Here is a 16,742-nt window from a genome sequence, read left to right as displayed (position 1 = left end):
ACAGCAGGCACTGTTATGTCCCTCCTGGGGCTCATGGCGGCAGCCCACACGGTTGTTCGGCTGGGCTTGCTGCACATGAGGGAGCTTCAGAGATGGTTTGGTCGTCTCAAGCTAGACCTCAAGCGGGAAAGAGGTCGGAAAGTGCGCCTTCCCGCTCGGGTTTTGCAGGACATCCAGTTTTGGAACTCTCACGCCAACCTCAGGCGGAGAGTTCCATTGGGTTGCGTCCTTCGTTACACTCAAGTGTTTACAGACGCTTCTCTGACAGGTTGGGGAGGCACCTCGGGTCAGGCCTACGCCAGTGGGGTCTGGAGCAGTCTGGTGCTCAGACACATAAACTGGCTAGAGCTGAAGGCGATTCACAATGTCCTGCTTCACCTCTCTCCCCAACTGTCACGGTCCAACGTCCTAGTACTATCAGACAGCTCCACCGCCGTGGCGTACGTAAATCGCCAAGGTGGAGTCAGATCCCCAGCCCTTCTGAGTGTGGCAAGGAAGATTTGGCTGTGGGCGGACTGTCACCTGCTTTCGCTCAGAGCCCAGCACGTCCCGGGCGAGCTGAATGCAGTAGCGGACAGACTGTCGAGGGGGGCCGTCCAGGACGAATGGGGTCTGTCCGAGGCAGTGGCAAGCGAGATCTGGTCTCGATTCGGTCACCCGGTTGCAGACCTCTTCGCCAGCAAGGAGAACTTCAAATGCCCTCATTGGTTCTCCCTCAGGGCTTCGGATTGCCCCGTGGACGCTTTAGCCCATTCGAGGTGGCCGGTCGGTCTGCTGTTCGCCTTCCCTCCTCCGCGGCTCCTTCTCCCCTTGATTCGGAGGACGAGGCGGGGGGGGCTGAGGTTAATTCTAGTGGCACCAGACTCCCGGGGGCGCTCTGGTTCCCAGAGCTGGTGCGCATGGCGGTCGGGGCCCCGTGGGCCATCCCTTGGGGCCCCACTGCCCTGTGTCAGGCGGGGGGGACTCTGACAGCGCCCCCGGTGCTGGGCCGGCCTCTCAAGGTGTGGCTCCTGCACGGGACGAGCTGATCGGGACTTTGGACCCGGACGTTCTCCACACACTGGAGAACGCCCGGGCCCCATCAACACGTAGGCTTTATGCCTCAAAGTGGGGGATATTCTCCCGCTGGTGTTCAGACAGGTCCTTGGACCCCAGCTCTTGTTTGGTCTCCGCTATCCTGTCTTTCCTGCAACATTTGCTGGATAACGGGCGGACTGTGGCGACACTGAGAGTGTTCGCATCAGCCATAGCGACAAGGCATGTCGGTTTTGAGGGTGCTTCGGTTCGCGCCCACCCCTTGGTGGCGCGTTTCCTGCGGGGTGCCTGCAGGCTTCGACCTCCTGCAAGGCCTTCCAGCCCTCAGTGGGATCTCCAGTTGGTACTGGACTCTCTCACAGGCCCGACCTTCGAGCCTCTTGACCAAGTCCCACTGGATATCTTGTCTTTCAAGGTATCGCTCCTTCTGGCACTAACAACCACGAAGAGAGCAAGTGAGCTTTGTGCCCTCTCCATTAGCCCTGAGTGTCTTTCCTTTGGCGTCGAGGAGTCTTCGGTGTCTTTGCGTCCTAACCCAGCGTTCCGCCCGAAGATTCTGAGTTCCTTGTTCCGGGCGACGACCTTCACGCTGCGGGCCTTTCACCCGCCGCCTCACTCGGACCCGGGTCAGGAACGTCTCCACCTGTTGTGTCCAGTGAGGGCGTTGGCCTGGTACTTGCGGCGGGTGGCCGAGTTTAGGCGCTCTGATGCCCTTTTTGTCTGCCACGGTAGATGCCGGCGGGGAGAGGCGGTCTCCCCCTAGAGGTTCTCTCATTGGGTGAGATCGGCCATTATCCGGGCCTACCGAGCAGCGGGTGGATCCACTCCTAGCGGTCTGAGGGCACATTCCACCCGTGGCGTGGCAGCCTCAGTGGCTCTTTTGCGGGGTGTGGCAGTAGAGGATATCTGCTCTGCTGCCTCTTGGGCGTCCACGTCTACCTTCGCTAAGGCCTATCTCCTCGACGTAACGGCGGGATCAGTAGCTCATACTGTTTTGAGCGCTGTTGTGCCCCCCTCAGGGCCCACGGCTCAAGTGGGTTTGGACCCTGGGCCGGCGGGGCCCTAGTGATGCTGCTCCAGGAGCGGCGTCCAGCTGGGGGTACATTTATCCCGTCAGGCTTCGCCTTTCGGGTAAACCCATAGCGAAGCCGTTGGAGGGCGGAGCACCAATGACGTAGAACCCCTGAGTTATCTATCATAACCTCAGGTTCTACGAGTTGGTGCGAAGCCCTCCAACCTCGTCGCCCAGCGGCCGCCCTTTTCGCTGAGTTTTCAGTTGGAGAAAGTGCGGCGGGTGCTTCCCGCCTTTATAGGAAGTGGACTGCCCCCTGCTGGCTGGCGAGTTCATTAAGCTTTCTCAGAGACGAGGCGGTGCCTCGGGGTAAACCCATAGCGAAGCCGTTGGAGGGCTTCGCACCAACTCGTAGAACCTGAGGTTATGATAGATAACTCAGGGGTTGTTCCAGCTATTGTCACACGTCTTCCTCTTCAAAAAGAGCTAAAGGAGAACAAGACTGTGTTCCGCTGCGCGCGCACACACACACACACACACACACACACACACACACACACACACACACACACACACACCCCGTTTGTAATTATTTGTTAAATCTATTTCTTTTTTTGATCCTTTCCTTAATGTTCAACAACAGTTTAGAACCTTCTTATGCTCCACACAACCTTTATTGTTTTTGCTGTACTTGATTCCCCTCTGTAAAATCATTCAGAGATTTCCAGATGTTTATCATCACATTTTTGCTGATGACATCCAGCTCTACTGCTCTGTTGATCCAACTGAGCCCCAGAGGCTGAACTTAGTCAATTGTTTGCTAGAAATCAAACAATGAGTGAAAACACTTTGCTGCTAAATGTGGACAAAACTGAAACTCTGGTGATTGTTGATGATAAGGTTCCAGGGTTGAGTCAGTACTTGGGTCATTTTGCAAACTGAGCCTGAGAAACCTGGGTGTTGTATTTGATAAAGACATGTCTCTTGTTAAACACTGAACAAAACTGACCAGAAACGGTTTCCTTCAACTGAGAAAAATCTCTAAACTTGTTGTCACAACATGATCTGGATCTTATAATCCATGCGTTTGTCATTTAGACTATTGTAACAGTTTGTTTTTTAATGTCTTAATGTTACGGCCCCATGCAGGGTTATGTTTTGTGTTTCAGGATTGGCTGTTGGGAGACGAAGCTGATTGGTGATAGATGGCAGCTGCCATGATTCACTCCTTCTTCATAAAGCTGGGCCAGTCTGTGTCCCTGCGGGCCTCGGATAGCATGTAGTGTTCTCGGGTCACACATGTTGATCATTCCTGCTTGTGGTAGTTTAGGTACATTTTTGTTCAATAAACGTACTTTGGTTCTCCAAGCTGTGTGTGGCTGCTGCATTTGTTGTGGTCCGAGAGCCGACCATAACAAATTGGGGGCTCGTCCAAACTAGGAGTAAAGAGTGTGGTAGACCCGAACGGGTCCACGAAAGGTGAGTGTTGACCAATAAATGCGCACATGTTGGCCTCTATTGAGGTCCTCTGTAGGAGTAGTGATGGGTCGATGAGGCGTCATGAAATGTTTCAACACACAGCAACACTGTATTGATACTGTGTCACTGAATACTGACATCTGCTGGACGTAATGAATCATTACAAGCAACCTAGTTGAGAGGCTCAACTGAGACTGATTTGATCACATGTATACAATAATATAATTGAAGTCATTGTATTTCACATTGCATCTTTTTGATAAACTAAATATAAATATGTATATAAATATGTATATGTCATAGCTCGGGCTCTGAGGTCTGTGGATCAGAATCTACTTATGGTTCCTCGCACACGGTTCAGGACCAGAGGAGAGAAATCTTTTCAGGCTGTTGCTCCCAAGCTTTGGAACGATCTTCTCTCTCTTTGCTCTTGATGATCTACTGACTCCTTTAAGAAACATCTTAAGACGTTTCTATTTGTTCAGGCTTTTCCTTGATTTTCTGGAACTCCTGTGTTGTTCTCAGTATTATCTTGATCTTTATATACTTTTTTGAGTATTGTTTTGACTGTTAAAGTGCTTTGTGACACTGGTCTGGAAAAGCGCCATATAAATAAATCTTACTTACTTACTTACTTTAGCTGCAGCTACTCTCAGTTTGAATGTTCACTCAGTTTGAAGGTTCACTCCAGGGTTCAGGTTGACTTCAGTGTGTTTTCAGTAGACATGGATGAAGCTGCTTCCTGTTGCTCTCCTTGTTACTTTTTCTTGTCAGGGTATTACTGATGTTCATAGTAAAAACCAAAACCAATGACTGACTCTATAAGCAACTGTAACCATTAATGTCAAACGATATCAATAACTGTAGTGGAACCTAATGACCACTTGGGTGCGCTGTTCTCTTGACATTGATGGATGTGTGTTGAGATCGAAGAAGATAATAAACGAACATATTTTGAATCCCGGATTGTTAGCGTTGTGTGTTCTCACATGACAGTAACTACAGAGTTGAGCTACAACATTGTACATTTACATCACCTGTAATGGGCGTGACTCTGGCCTTCTCTCTTCACGGAGGCTCGTTAGCTCCGCCATTAGCCTCGACAGCGACATCACCTGTTATTTTCCATTTCTTCTCCAATTTGTCTTGTCGACTCGTTCCCTTTCCTCTGGATGAGGTTGCCATGTTGTTCTTGTCTTTTTTCCCGTAAATTCAGTTTAGTTAAGACGTTTTCTTGGTTTTAACGACGGAGCTCGTCTGGTTTCTGGCCCCGCCCCTTGCGCCGCATCCCGCAGTATAAAAGCTCTAACTCCTCCTCCCGCAGTTAGTGCTTACTTCGGATTCCTCGCATTACGATGGAGCCTCAGACTATGGTAAGAAAAGCAATCCCTCGCTTTCAATGCCGTCATCTGGTGATGGATTCGATGTTTTTTTTTAACGTTTGAATGTTTAAAGAAATGTACTTCGTTGAGTTAAAGTTATTAGTTTTGAACGCGGCGTTATATCAAGTAATTATAGCTTAAGTAAAGTTGGCTAAGGTGTTGAATTACAAACAATTAATATTAAAACTTTATTGATCCCTCAGGAGGTCTCCTTCTGGAAATTGTTTTTTCCAGTAGCTAGCAATTTTTCATAAACAATAAAATAATGCATAAAAAATAAAATAAGAAAAGGACATAAGAGGAAGAACAAGATGATACAATCTAAGTATAAAGATAAAGACAAAGAACAAAAGTCAAAGAAAAACAACAAAGACAAAGGATACAAAGACTAACATGGAACAGAACATCCAGATACTTTCACTCCACTCCTGCCCCCAAACTCAGAATTGTACAATTGTACACACCACAGTGTCAGACTTGATATCCTTCAGCCTGACACACTGTGGTTGATCAGTAAGATGGTCCGTAATCCAGGAGACCAGACCAGGGTCCACATGCATCTTAGTCAGTTTGTCCTGCAGCAGAGTGGGTTGGATAGTGTTGAAGGCACTAGAAAAGTCCAGGAACAGGATTCTCTCTGAACCACTTCCTTTATCCAAGTGGGAGTAGGTCCGATGCAGGAGGTGAAGGATGGCATCTTCCACACCAACTGCTGGCTGGTAGGCAAACTGCAGGGGGTCTTGCGCGTGCTGGACTTGTGGCCTGAGATGTTTGAGGACCAGCCGCTCCAGTGACTTCATCAGCTGCGAAGTCAGTGCCACTGGTCCATAATCGTTCAGCACACTTGGTCGGATCTTTTTAGGGACTGGAACGATACAGGAAGTCTTCCACAGATTTGGTAGTTTCCCCAGCCGTAGACTGAGGTTGAAGACATGCTGGAGTGGCTCAGCTAGTTCAGCAGCGCAGGTCTTTAGCAGTCGAGCAGACACCTTATCAGGGCCAGCAGCCTTCCCTGGAAGAATCCTCCGAAGTACATCCTGTACCTGGAGTGAGGTGAAGCTGGGAAGTGGTTGTGTGGAGCTGAGGGAGGCACAAGAAGGTGGGGCAGGTCCTGAGGCGGGCAGCAGTGAGGGTGAGGTGACCTGCTCAAACCTGTTGAAAAAGTTGTTCAGTCCATTTGCCTCCTCCACCGTGTCCACTGCAGTCAGAGAGGCCTTGGTCTTGTGTCCAGTGATGGTTTTAACACCATCCCAGACCTCACTTATTTCTTCTCGACTCAGCTTCTCCTCCAACCTCCTCCTGTAGGTGTCCTTTGCCTCCTTCAAGCATCGCTTCACCTCCTGCTGAGCTGATCTGATGGCGTCCCTGCTCCTGAAAGCCACTTTCTTCCTGTTAAGGACATCCTTGACCTCCATTGTTACCCACGGTTTATTATTAGGGTAACAGCGGACAGTCTTAGTAGGGGCGACAACGTCCAAGCAGAAATTTAAATAATCTGTTAGACAGTGTGTCTGACCCTCGATGTCCTCACCATGAGACCTCAGCAGCACATCCCAGTCTGTTGTTTCAAAGCAGTCCCTGATGGCGTCCTCCACAGCTGGTGTCCACTTTCTGATTGTCTTAGTGGTCACAGTCTGTCTCTGCACCAGAGGAATGTACTGTGACTGAAGGTGGACCAGGTTATGATCAGACCTTCCAAGTGGAGGAAGAGGTTTGGCTCTGTAGGCGTCCTTCAAGTTGGAATAAAGAAGGTCAATTGTCCTGTTATTCCTGGTGGGACAATCCACAGCCTGATGGAAAGTAGGCAGAGTAGAGTCCAGGTTGGCATGATTAAAGTCTCCAGAGATGATGATAAACGCGTCAGGATGTTGATTCTGAAGTCGAGCTGTCATTGTGTGCATCTTCTCACAGGCAGATGCAGTCGCAGCGCTCGGAGGAATGTAGACACACAGCGCGATCACATGACTGAACTCAGGCGGTAGATAATATGGACGCATGCTGACAGCCAACAGTTCTAAATCTTGACAACACGAGACTTTCTTCACAGTAACGTGTCCCGGACTACACCAGCGTTTATTCACGTACATGATCAGACCTCCTCCTCTGCGCTTCCCACAGGCGTCTGCGTCTCTGTCCGCTCTGACGGAGCTGAAACCCGGCAGCTCCACGTGTGCGTCGGGAGTCAGTGAGTGAGCCACGTCTCCGTGAAGATCAACAAGCTGCTCTCTCTGTAGATCCGCTGATTGTTGAGGGCAGACAGCTCGTCGATCTTATTCGTCAGTGAATTGACGTTCCCCATCGTGATCGTTGGGATCGTTGGTCTGTGACGTCTCCGATTGTCCGTTAGCTTAGCCTTTAGCCTCTTGCCTGCCCGACAGCCACGATACCGGCGCTGAAGTTCAATCGGGATCTCGTGGCGATCTCCAGCCCGTGCCATTGACTTCAGCGATAGAGCGCAAAGATCGAATCTGTCAATATCGAGCCAACTTTACTTAAGTTAACCGTGAACGGTTTTCATCAGGCCTCAGTCGGATTAAACTACAGCTGTGCAGCATTGACACGTTAGCATCACTAGTTTACATCCTTCAAGTGTGTTGTGTTCACTTGTGTGTTTATCATCCTCTCGGAATAGTTTGATTCATTTGTTTGAAACCTTTTTTTTTAATTAGTAATTTAAAATAAATTGATTGCTTAAATATATCAATCATCAATTTAAAACTATCTAGATTCATAATTCCTGATAGTAAATAAGATCAATAATTCTGCTTTGATTTTTCTGGGACTACTGTGTTTTTTTTTCTCTGTTATCTTGATCTTTTAAGTGTATTTTTATTACAATCTTTTAAGCACTTAGTGACAGGTCTAGAAAAGCGCTCTACAAATATAAATATTTAAAAAGTCTTTCGTTTAAAACCTAAACTTTTTCCTCGTGTTTTGCAGCGCGAGTGTATTTCCATCCATGTTGGCCAAGCCGGGGTCAACATGGGCAGTGCATGCTGGGAGCTGTACTGCCTCGAACATGGAGTCCACCCTGACGGGCAGACGTGGTCCAGGGACAAGGGACTGAATGATAACTATGCACATTTTTTCAATGAGACCGAGGCCGGGAAACCTGCCCCGAGAGCCATCTTTGTGGACCTGGACCCCACAGTCATAGGTCGGTCCGTAGATGAGGAGGTGACGAGGCCTTAGTGTGTCTCAAATCACATACTTGTGTACTTCAACTTAGTATGTTTAGTGCATAAGTGTGTCTCAGTTCTTGGTATGTAAATGTAGTGCTCCATACACACTAAATTTAAACTTAAAGGCCCACAAAACTGAGTATGGATCGATGGACTCTTTCTACACTAAATGACTCCATCTTAGTGACGTTGACGTTGTGAACAAAGTTTTATATATTTATTATCATTATATGTTCATATACTCACAGGTGTATTTTCAGCAGCAGGAGGATTCTTGAAACCAAACGTGCTGCCAGCAGATGGCGCTAGTGTTCCTACAGCTGGTTGAAATCGTCGTTAAATAACTACTAAATACTATGTATACTTGTTACTAGACTATAAAAACACCAGAGTCAAGTACTGGACAATACTACACATATAAGGTAAAGGTAAGGTAATACTTTATTGATCCCTCAGGAGGTCTCCTTCGGGAAATTGTTTTTTTCCAGTAGCCAGCAATTTTTCATAAACAATAAAAAAAATAATACATGAAAATAAAATAAGAAAAGAACATAAGAGGAAGAACAAGATGATACAATCTAAGTATAAAGACAAAGAACATAGGTCAAAGAAAAACAACAAAGACAAAGGATACAAAGACTAACAGAACAGAACATCCAGATACTTTCACTCCACTCCTGCCCCCGAACTCAGAATTGTACAATTTAATAGCCCGAGGGATGAATGAGTCCCTGAGTCTATTTGTTTTGCACCTGGGTAGGAGCATTCGTGCACTCATTCTGCTTCTCTGTTCACTGATGACAGTGTTCAGAGGATGACTGTCATCATCCATGATGGACAGTAGTTTGTTCAATGATCTCCTCTCAGCAACTGTCACCAGTGAGTCCAGCTTCATTCCAACCACAGAGCCAGCCCTCCTGATCAACCTGTCCAACCTGTTGACACTCCTCTTGGACACATTTCCACCCCAACACACCACAGCATAGAACATGACACTGGCCACCACAGACTGGTAGAACATGCAGAGGAGCTTCTTGCAGATGTTAAATGATCGAAGCCTCCTCAGAAAGTACAGTCTGAGGAGGCTATATATACTTGTTACTACAGTATCACAACACCAGAGTCAAGTACTGGACAATACTACACATGTATACTTGTTACTACACTATCACAACACCAGAGTCAAGTACTGGACAATACTATACATATACAGTGCCTTGCGAAAGTATTCGGCCCCCTTGAACCTTTCAACATTTCGCCACATTTCAGGCTTCAAACATAAAGATATAAAATTTAAATTTTTTGTCATGAATCAACAACAAGTGACACAATCGTGAAATGGAACAAAATTTATTGGATAATTTAAACTTTTTTAACAAATAAAAAACTGAAAAGTGGGGCGTGCAATATTATTCGGCCCCTTTACTTTCAGTGCAGCAAACTCACTCCAGAAGTTCAGTGAGGATCTTTGAATGATCCAATGTTGTCCTAAATGACTGATGATGATAAATAGAATGCACCTGTGTGTAATCAAGTCTCCGTATAAATGCACCTGCTCTTTGATAGTCTCAGGGTTCTGTTTAAAGCGCAGAGAGAACCATGAAGACAAAGGAACACACCAGGCAGGTCCGAGATACTGTTGTGGAGAAGTTTAAAGCCGGATTTGGATACAAAAAGATTTCCCAAGCTTTAAACATCTCAAGGAGCACTGTGCAAGCAATTATATTGAAATGGAAGGAGTATCAGACCACTGCAAATCTACCAAGACCCGGCCGTCCCTCCAAACTTTCATCTCAAACAAGGAGAAGACTGATCAGAGATGCAGCCAAGAGGCCCATGATCACTCTGGATGAACTTCAGATAACTACAGCTGAGGTGGGAGAGTCTGTCCATAGGACAACAATCAGTCGTGCACTGCACAAATCTGGCCTTTATGGAAGAGTGGCAAGAAGAAAGCCATTTCTCAAAGATATCCATAAAATGTCTCGTTTAAAGTTTGCCACAAGCCACCTGGGAGACACACCAAACATGTGGAAGAAGGTGCTCTGGTCAGATGAAACCAAAATCGAACTTTTTTGCCACAATGCAAAACGATATGTTTGGCGTAAAAGCAACACAGCTCATCACCCTGAACACACCATCCCCACTGTCAAACATGGTGGTGGCAGCATCATGGTTTGGGCCTGCTTTTCTTCAGCAGGGACAGGGAAGCTGGCTAAAATTGATGGGAAGATGGATGGAGGCAAATACAGGACCATTCTGGAAGAAAACCTGTTGGAGTCTGCAAAAGACCTGAGACTGGGACGGAGGTTTATCTTCCAACAGGACAATGATCCAAAACATAAAGCCAAATCTACAATGGAATGGTTCACAAATAGACGTATCCAGGTGTTAGAATGGCCAAGTCAAAGTCCAGACCTGAATCCAATCGAGAATCTGTGGAAAGAGCTGAAGACTGCTGTTCACAAACGCTCTCCATCCAACCTCACTGAGCTCGAGCTGTTTTGCAAGGAAGAATGGGCAAGAATTCCAGTCTCTCGATGTGCAAAACTGATAGAGACATACCCCAAGAGACTTGCAGCTGTAATTGCAGCAAAAGGTGGCGCTACAAAGTATTAGCGCAAGGGGGCCGAATAATATTGCACGCCCCACTTTTCAGTTTTTTATTTGTTAAAAAAGTTTTAATTATCCAATAAATTTCGTTCCACTTCACGATTGTGTCCCACTTGTTGTTGATTCTTGACAAAAAATTAAAATTTTATATCTTTATGTTTGAAGCCTGAAATGTGAAGAAATGTTTAAAGGTTCAAGGGGGCCGAATACTTTCGCAAGGCACTGTATACTTGTTACTACACAATCACAACACCAGAGTCAAGTACTGGACAATACATGTATATTATACTTGTTACTACACTATCACAACACCAGAGTCAAGTACTGGACAATACTACATGTATATTACACTTGTTACTACACTATTACAACACCAGAGTCACGTACTGGACAATACTACATGTATATTATACTTGTTCCTACACTATCACAACACCAGAATCAAGTACTGGACAATACTACATGTATATTACACTTGTTACTACACTATCACAACACCAGAGTCAAGTACTGGACAATACTACACATATATACTTGTTACTACACTATCACAACACCAGAGTCACGTACTGGACAATACTACACGTATATCCTTGTTACTACACTATCACAACACCAGAGTCAAGTACTGGACAATACTACACATATATTCTTGTTACTACACTATCACAACACCAGAGTCAAGTACTGGACAATACTACACATATATTCTTGTTACTACACTATCACAACACCAGAGTCAAGTAAGTAAGTAAGTAATATTTATTTATATAGCGCTTTTCCAGACCAGGGTCACAAAGTGTTTAAACAATCAAAACAAAATTCAAAAAAGTACATACTTTAAAGATCAAGATAAAACTGAGAACAACACAGGAGTTCCAGAAAATCAAGGAAAAGCCTGAACAAATTGAAACGTCTTAAGATGTTTCTTAAAGGAGTCAGTAGATCCATCAAGCTACACATACAAAATTAGCATATTGTGATAAAGTTGATTATTTTACATAATGTAATGATAATAATTGGACTTTCATATATTTTAGATTCTCTATGGGGTTCAGGTCAGGAGAGTTGGCAGGCCAATTGAGCACAGTAATACAATGGTCAGTAAACCATTTCAAGTGGTTTTGGCACTGTGAGCAGGTGCCAGGTCTTGTTGAAAAATGAAATCTTCATCTCCATAAAGCTTTTCAGCAGATGGAAGCATGAAGTGCTCCAAAATCTCCTAATAGCTGCATTGACCCTGCCTTTGATAAAACACAGTGGGCCAACACCAGCAGCTGACTGTGGGTACTTGATACTGGACTTCAGGCATTTTGGTATTTCCTTCTCCCCAGACTCTGGCATCTTGATTTCCGAATGACATGCAAAATTTGCTTTAATCCCAAAAAAGTACTTTGGACCACTGAGCAACGGTCCAGTGCTGCTTCTATGTAGCCCAGGTCAGGCGCTTCTGCCGCTGTTTCTGGTTCAAAAGTGGCTTGACCTGGGGAATGCGGCACCTTTAGCCCATTTCCTGCACACGCTTGTGCACGGTGGCTCTGGATGTTTCAGTCCACTGCTTCCGCAGGTCCCCCAAGGTCTGGAATCGGCCCTTCTCCACAATCCTCCTCAGGGTCCGGTCACCTCTTCTGGTTGTGCAGCGTCTGCCACACTTTTTCCTTCCCACAGACTTCCCACTGAGGTGCCTTGATACAGCACTCTGGGAACATTCTTTCTGTGTCTGACCCTCTTGCTTGAGGGTCAACGATGGCCTTCTGGACAGCAGTCAGGTCGGCAGTCTTGCCCATGATTGCAGTTTTGAGTAATGAAGCAGGCTGGGAGTTTTTAAAAGCCTCAGGAATCTTTTGCAGGTGTTTAGAGTTCATTAGTTGATTCAGATGATTAGGTTAAGAGCTCGTTTAGAGTATCTTTTCATGATATGCTAATTTTTTGAGGAATTTGGGGTTTTCTTGAGCTGTATGCCAAAATCATCAGTGTTAAAACGACAAAAGACCTGAAATATTTCAGTTGGTGTGCAATGAATCTAAAATATATGAAATTTCAATTATCATTAAATTATGGAAAATAATCAACTTTATCACAATATGCTAATTTTTTGAGAAGGACCTGTATATCCTTGTTACTTCACTATCACAACACCAGAATCAAGTACTGGACAATACTACACATATACAGTATACTTGTTACTACACTATCACAGCACCAGAATCAAGTACTGGACAATACTACACATACAGTATAGTTGTTACTACACTATCACAACACCAAAGTCAAGTACTGGACAATACTACACTTATACAGTATACTTGTTACTACACTATCACAACACCAGAATCAAGTACTGGACAATACTACACATACAGTATAGTTGTTACTACACTATCACAACACCAAAGTCAAGTACTGGACAATACTACACATATATACTTGTTACTACAGTATCACAAAATCAGAATCAAGTACTGGACAATACTACACATATACAGTATACTTGTTACTACACTATCACAGCACCAAAGTCAAGTACTGGACAATACTACACATGTATACTTGTTACTACAGTATCACAACATCAGAATCAAGTACTGGACAATACTACACATATACAGTATACTTGTTACTACACTATCACAACACCAAAGTCAAGTACTGGACAATACTACACATATATCCTTGTTAATACACTATCTCTATATATCGTATCGTTGGCCCTGTATCGTGATGCGTATCAACAGATTCTTGAACACACGCCTCCATCAATCTGTTCATGTTCCCTCCAGATGAGGTGCGTACAGGAAAGTACCGTAGACTGTTCCACCCTGACCAGCTGATCACAGGGAATCAAGACACTTCTAATAACTACGCTCGAGGTCGCTACACCGCCGGGAAGGAGATCATCGACACCGTTCTGCACCAGACTTCTAAATTGGTAAGAGGTCAAAATGGTGTTGGATTGTGTACTTCAACAAGTTCTAAACGTTTGATTCTCCCATAGGGTTGGGTTAAGGGTAGGGGTTAGGGTTAGGATAACAAGACAGCTACAGTTACTATACTGTTTCATTGTTTATGAAGGGTTACGTCTTATTCTTGGTATTCTATTATGACAAAAAAGGTACTAAAGAAGAATAGCATTTGATGGCCCAGTTTAGACATCACAAAGCAATTGATAGCTTTACTTTCTCCTTGTAGGCGGAGCAGTGTACTGGACTGCAAGGGTTCCTGATCTCCCACTCCTTCGGTGGAGGCACTGGTTCTGGGTTCACGTCCCTGCTAATGGAGCGACTCACTGACGATTATGGCAAGAAGCCCAAGCTCAACTTCGCAGTGTACCCATCTCCCGAGATGTCCGACCCTTTGGAGCCCTACAACTCCATTCTGACCACCCACGCCACCATGGACCACTTCGACTGCACCTTCATGGTGGACAACGAAGCCATCTTTGACATCTGCCGCAGGAACCTGGACATCCACAGCCCCTGGTACGACAACGTGAACAGGCTCATCGGACAAATCGTGTCTTCGATCACCGCTTCTCTGCGCTTCGATGGAGCCCTGAATGGGCATCTCACCGATTTTCAGACCAATCTGGTGCCTTTCCCTCGTATCCACTTCCCTCTAGTCGCCTACGCCCCCGCCATCTCTGAGGAGAAGGCCTACCACGAGCTGGTGTACGTGGCCGACATCACCAACGCCTGCTTCGAGCCCGCCAACCAGATGCTGACGTGTGACCCTAGTCACGGTAAATACATGGCCTGCTGTCTTCTGTATCGTGGAGACGTCGTGCCCAATGACGTCGACTCCGCCATCGCCTCCATCAAAGCCAGACGCAGCATCCAGGACTGGTGCCCCAAAAGCTTCAAGGTGGGCATCAACTCCCAGCCCCCCACCGTGGTTCCAGGAGGAGACCTGGCCAAGATGAGGAGGGCAGTGTGCATGCTGAGCAACACCACTGCCATCGCCGAGGCCTGGACTCGCCTGGACCACAAGTTCGACCTCATGTACGCCAAGAGGTTCTTCGTCCACTGGTATGTGGGCGAGGGGATGGATGAGCGCGAGTTCTTTGAGGCCAGAGAAGACATGACTGCGCTGGAGAAGGAATACGAGGAACTCTGTGCCGACCCTGTCGAGGGGGCGGAGGGGGGTGATGAGTTCTAACAGCGTAGAAGCTGTTAGCTGCTGAAACATGTTAAAGTGCCACGTTCTGGTCACATGGTTTTCAAAAAATAAAGATTTTTGAAAAATATCTTCGTGTCCATCTCCTCCTGAACTTACCAAATGAAAAGTAATCTTACCGGAGCAGCGGCCATCATTCAGTTGATGGTTGGGTGATCAGTCTTGCTGGTAATCTAGATCAAAGGATGTATATGAAAATACAATAAAACTATCAAAAGTAAAACTGCTTGGAATTGGAAATGGACTTTTAGTTGCTTTATTTACTTAACTTTCTTACTCTTAAGTATCTACAAATGGTAAAGAATGTGTTTAATTCCCTGGTAATGTGGCTCTCAAATGATGGAAATTAACCATTACTGGTATAATACACTAATGTTACACTATTCATTAAACCTCTATAATTCTGGATCGCTGGTAATATTTCGTATTGGTAATTTGTATTTTTATTTTTTATTTTTCATGAAAAATTGCTGTATTTTCTGAGGCTATTGGAAAAAAACAATTAACAATTAAATTTTCAAAATCAAATGACTTGAAAGACATTAACCTTATATTCAGAAAGTCACTTTGAAAGCTTGTCTTAAATCAAAGTGATAAAAGCAGCCTTTATTGGTGGTAAATATTCGATTAAAAAAAACCATTACAGTCTGCGATGGATTAAAACATGCAGTTACATCTTCCAGCCGGCAGGTGTCAGTGCTGAGCTGTGTTGCACTGAACGCAGCAGGTTGTGTAAAAGTCGAGACAATTCACAGTAAAACGAGAGTTTCTGGTTCGGTTCCGTTCCCGTTGTAGGTACAATTTAGTCCCCCCTACAATATCGGTCCCTCCACTTCCTACGTGATGACGTCACACGCGTCATATGCGAACGTCTCTTTAAAATATTTTTTATGGGTTAAAGAAACGTCAACAGAAGGTTTACATGATACTTTTAACCACATAAAACATTTATATTGACAAAAAGACGATCTTCGTCAACATAATCACTTTCCGTTCTTTCATTTCCTGGTCTGACGACACACGTGACTTTGACACCAAGAGGAAGTGACCGCGCTACATGTGACGAAGCCGCTGATTGGCTGAAGCTGTTTTACTAATAATAAAGCACAACTGTACAATGAAATAAAAATCATTCGAATCTGAAATAATTAACTTAATTATTAATTTATTATTATTAATAATCAACTGCTAGACGTGAGAATGTCGCTGATTGGCCACTTTAATGTTACAATTAAGACCATAAACCCTAATATATTACCACCGTTTTTCAATAATATGACAACAAATCTTAATAGTATGAAAATTAGAAAATGTTTATTGCCAGTAGTGTTAAAAAAAGACGATTTTTTTTGTAGTGCATAAATTATACAAATATGACAATTTAAAAAAAGGACTCGTTCAATAAAGTGGGCATATGTACATTTAATAATTGATTTAATTGATTTAAAAAAAAAATCGAAACCTAAATAATTACCGAGGTGTTTATGATCCGAACTACAGACAAGTTATTGAAAGAGGAATATTCTAACATTTTTTTTATTTGAAAAGCGAATTATTTCGGAACTCGAATGATTTTTATTTCATTGTAAAGTTGTGTGTTATTATTAGTAAAACAGCTTCAGCCAATCAGCGGCTTCGTCACATGTAGCGCGGACCCTTCCGTTGGTCTCAAAGTCACGTGTGTCGTCAGACCAGGAAATGAAAGAACGGAAAGTGATTATGTTGACGAAGATCGTTTTTTTGTCAATATAAATGTTTTATGTGTGGTTAAAAGTATCATGTAAACCTTCTGTTGACGTTATTTTAACCCATAAAAAATATTTTAAAGAGACGTTCGCATATGACGCGTGTGACGTCATCACGTAG

The 16,742-nt window shown here is 44.7% G+C and overlaps 1 protein-coding gene across 1 annotated transcript; it reads left to right on the top strand.

Annotated features, from left to right (window-relative positions):
- Positions 1-4,866: 4,866 nt before the first annotated feature.
- LOC148068018 (tubulin alpha chain-like) lies at positions 4,867-14,946 on the top strand. Its single transcript, XM_087803603.1, has 4 exons — positions 4,867-4,899; positions 7,849-8,065; positions 13,484-13,632; positions 13,893-14,946. The coding sequence occupies exons 1-4, from the start codon at positions 4,882-4,884 to the stop codon at positions 14,856-14,858; spliced, it is 1,350 nt and encodes a 449-aa protein (XP_087659729.1). The 5' UTR covers positions 4,867-4,881; the 3' UTR covers positions 14,859-14,946.
- The last annotated feature ends 1,796 nt before the right edge of the window (positions 14,947-16,742 follow it).

This window comes from Callionymus lyra, chromosome 12 (genome assembly GCF_982586985.1).
Source record: "Callionymus lyra chromosome 12, fCalLyr1.hap1.1, whole genome shotgun sequence".
In the NCBI taxonomy this organism is placed as follows: Eukaryota; Metazoa; Chordata; class Actinopteri; order Syngnathiformes; family Callionymidae; genus Callionymus; species Callionymus lyra.
Note: the sequence above shows the minus strand (reverse complement) of the source record. Positions and strands in the feature narration are given on the sequence as shown.